Source organism: Austrofundulus limnaeus, unplaced genomic scaffold (assembly GCF_001266775.1).
Source record: "Austrofundulus limnaeus strain Quisiro unplaced genomic scaffold, Austrofundulus_limnaeus-1.0 Scaffold133, whole genome shotgun sequence".
NCBI classification, from domain to species: Eukaryota; Metazoa; Chordata; class Actinopteri; order Cyprinodontiformes; family Rivulidae; genus Austrofundulus; species Austrofundulus limnaeus.
This window is the reverse complement of record NW_013952535.1, coordinates 186,067-189,048: the sequence shown is the minus strand read 5'-3', so window position 1 is coordinate 189,048 and position 2,982 is coordinate 186,067. Positions and strand designations below refer to the sequence as shown.

The 2,982-nt window shown below is 37.3% G+C and overlaps 1 protein-coding gene across 2 annotated transcripts in view; it reads right to left on the bottom strand.

Annotated features, from left to right (window-relative positions):
• Positions 1–2,982, bottom strand: part of LOC106522612 (absent in melanoma 1 protein) — a 53,128-nt gene that overhangs the window by 23,449 nt on the left and 26,697 nt on the right. For both annotated transcript variants that reach the window (XM_014015685.1, XM_014015684.1), the window contains 4 exons: positions 2,453–2,579; positions 1,441–1,476; positions 355–515; positions 113–233 (listed from right to left, as the gene is read on the bottom strand). In XM_014015685.1, coding sequence (XP_013871139.1) covers positions 113–233; positions 355–515; positions 1,441–1,476; positions 2,453–2,579 — 445 coding nt within the window. The remainder of the gene's footprint in view (positions 1–112; positions 234–354; positions 516–1,440; positions 1,477–2,452; positions 2,580–2,982) is intronic.

Here is a 2,982-nt window from a genome sequence, read left to right as displayed (position 1 = left end):
ATTCTGTCCATGAAAGTAATGAACAGAATCGGTGACAAAGGGCAGCCTTGGCGGAGTCCAACTCTCACCGGAAACGAGCCAGACTTACTGCCGGTAACTTTTAAACACTTACAGATAAAATCGGTCGCAGTGACAGAAGCTCGGCGCCTCCCCAGTCGCTGCAGTCCAGGTAATCCCCTTCCTCCAGGATGTGCTGCTGACCCTCGAACCCAGGCTGGCTGTAACCCACCCAGCTGGAGGAAGCAAAATGATACATTGACTTGAACTACATCGCATAAAACCAGCAAAAAAAAAAAAAACATTCAACTTTATGTTGCGTAACGAAAGGAAAAGAAAAGCGAGAAGAGCACTCACAAGCCTCCGATAATCTTTAATGATCCAACAGACTTTAGTCTATTTGCATCGAGGCTCGCTCCGTCAGCAGCGATGCCACCGTCAGCCTCGCAGAAGCTAAAAACATCACTGTCGAGTTCCAAAAAGGAGCCCTCGAAGCCAGGTTTCTGATAAACAACAGCCTGAGAGACAAGAAAAACACAAAATCAAAACAGGACTTCTTTACCGACAATCAATCCAACATAGATGTTTGCACAAGTACAAGTTTATTTTTTACTAATAACAGCTACACACAAACACAAAGAATGTGTAGAACATACATCTTTAGGGAGATTAGCTTAAGAATCAGAGTTTTCACCTTGTTCTACAGTTCAACAAAACAAAAGAGGCCATTTAATCCACGTCTGCTTCTCTGCAGCTAATTTTTAAAATCTCTTGCTGTAAGGCAGAAATAGTTYTGTCTTGCAGAAAAATAAACACGTCTGGACTAAAAACAGCAATTGTCACACCGGAAGGCTTTTAATAAAACATGTTTATAACACTTAAAGTGCCCGTGTTATCAATTTTTTTGCAATAAATATGAGTGCATTTTTTGGAAAGATTGCATTGATAACATATGGCTTATAAAACTTCATGCCGCTGAGATGAACAGTTGTTGAGATATTTGCATGTGAAGTAACAGGAAGTGATGTCACAGGGGAATAAGATTTGCTACAATGGCTGACAAAGAGTTAGAGGAGAATCTGATACTTTTTTTAGATTATTTTGAGTCACTATCAGATTAAGAGTCAGAGATCGAAAAAGATTGTTTTAATGAACAAAATCACGTTTTTAAAGAGTTCCCCTTTGATGTCACTTCCTGTTTCACTTAAACAGAAAATATTATGTGACAAAAAGGGTAAAATCGTGTGTATTATGTCAAGTTTCTTAAAGATAAACATGTTTTCTTTGACTCTTTGAAGGATAGGTCACAGGAACTTTAAGAACTACAATCTATTATTTGGTATTTTATTTATTTGGTATTAATATTTTATATTGCTATTAATGTATGTTTTATATTAATGTCAAAAACAGAACATTTGTTAGCACTGAGTGAACTTTTCATACCTTGACTTCATTGGGATTCTCCACTTTGAATCCACCCTGGAACAGAAACATTAATCCTATTTACCACTTCCCTCCAAATAAATGCACACCAGTAATCAGTATAAATACTCCATGTAAAGTAAAGTGTCAGTAATACCATAAATACTCTACTTAGGGCGAGCAGTTTGCATAAAAACAACTTAAATGGACATGCATTAGGATCTCTGTCATCCAGAGAGTCTCTGTACAAAGCAGCAAATCTGAAGGTTTTTAACACAATAAAAATAAATAAATAAATAAATAAATAAATAAATCTGAGTGGAAAGAAGAGCAGCAATCTAAAAGCTGAAACTGCTAATTAACCCGACGGAGACAGCGCTCCCGTGCTTTCGTTCAGCATGGTGTCATTGACACTGTAGCGCAGCGTCTCTGTCTAATTAACACTAAACACAACATTCAGCAGTAAATGATGCAAATATTAGTTTTTCCTTTGATATAAAACCAGCAGCACAACAACCAGAGTAATCAGCTGAAGGTGCGTGTGTCAGATATCGCAGCGATCCTCGAGGTCTTTCTCGTGCAGCTGATTTATTTCACGTTATTTTCACTTTCCTTTGTACTAAATGTGACCTAGAAACCAACCTTGGTGTGATGCCTGTAATCATTTTGTTAGATAATAAAATGCAAAGTGACGAGCCTTGTTGGGAGGAGCAACACGAACAGTATGGTACGTTTAAAGGCTGGGATTTATTTTGTGCCATGCAGTAAGTGGAATAAAACACATACAAGCAAATACAAACAATGTGATAATGAAACTACATGAYGCAGCTTTCACAATAATGACTGTTTGTTGCCATAGTTTTTACTCACCACTTTAGTAGAAGATTGAAAACAAAGCAAAAAAAAAAAAAGAATCATTGAATTTTAGTTTGCTAAATTATCCTTAAATGCACACCAACAACCTGTAAATCCAAACCTGTGACCAACATAGTCTATTCTATGACGTGCTTTGATGCTGCGCATTAATATTCACCATTTTTAGTGGTCTGAGAGATCCCACGAAGGGCGAATCGAAGCCCCAAGCCTCAGGAAAGGGATATTCTCCTTTATCTAGAACAGCGACCATGCCTTCAAACCCGGGGTCACTGAACAGCAGCCACCTGAGGGACGCAGAGCAGAAATAATTCAAGTTAATTACTTATTTTAAAATTATTATTATTAGTTTTATTATTTCATTTATTCATTTCATTAAAACAATACAAATCAAAATAAAATGAAAGGCAGCAGAAGGTCTTTTAKGTCAGAAGGTCATTTTAAAGGGGCGATATTATGTGCTTTCCAAGCCTATATTTCAATTTTATACCAAAATAAAGTAACTATGTCACATTTTCAGCTTATGAAAGAGCTATATATTTGTAAAAATCCCCAAAACAATTTACTTCTCATCTTGACAGTGTCTAAACGCCTTGAAATAGGTCTCTGTCTCTTTAAGAAAATCCAACCACTTCGGTCACGCCCATTTCAGCACGTAGCCTGCTGGAGTCGTGGGCTGTGTCCAAAACG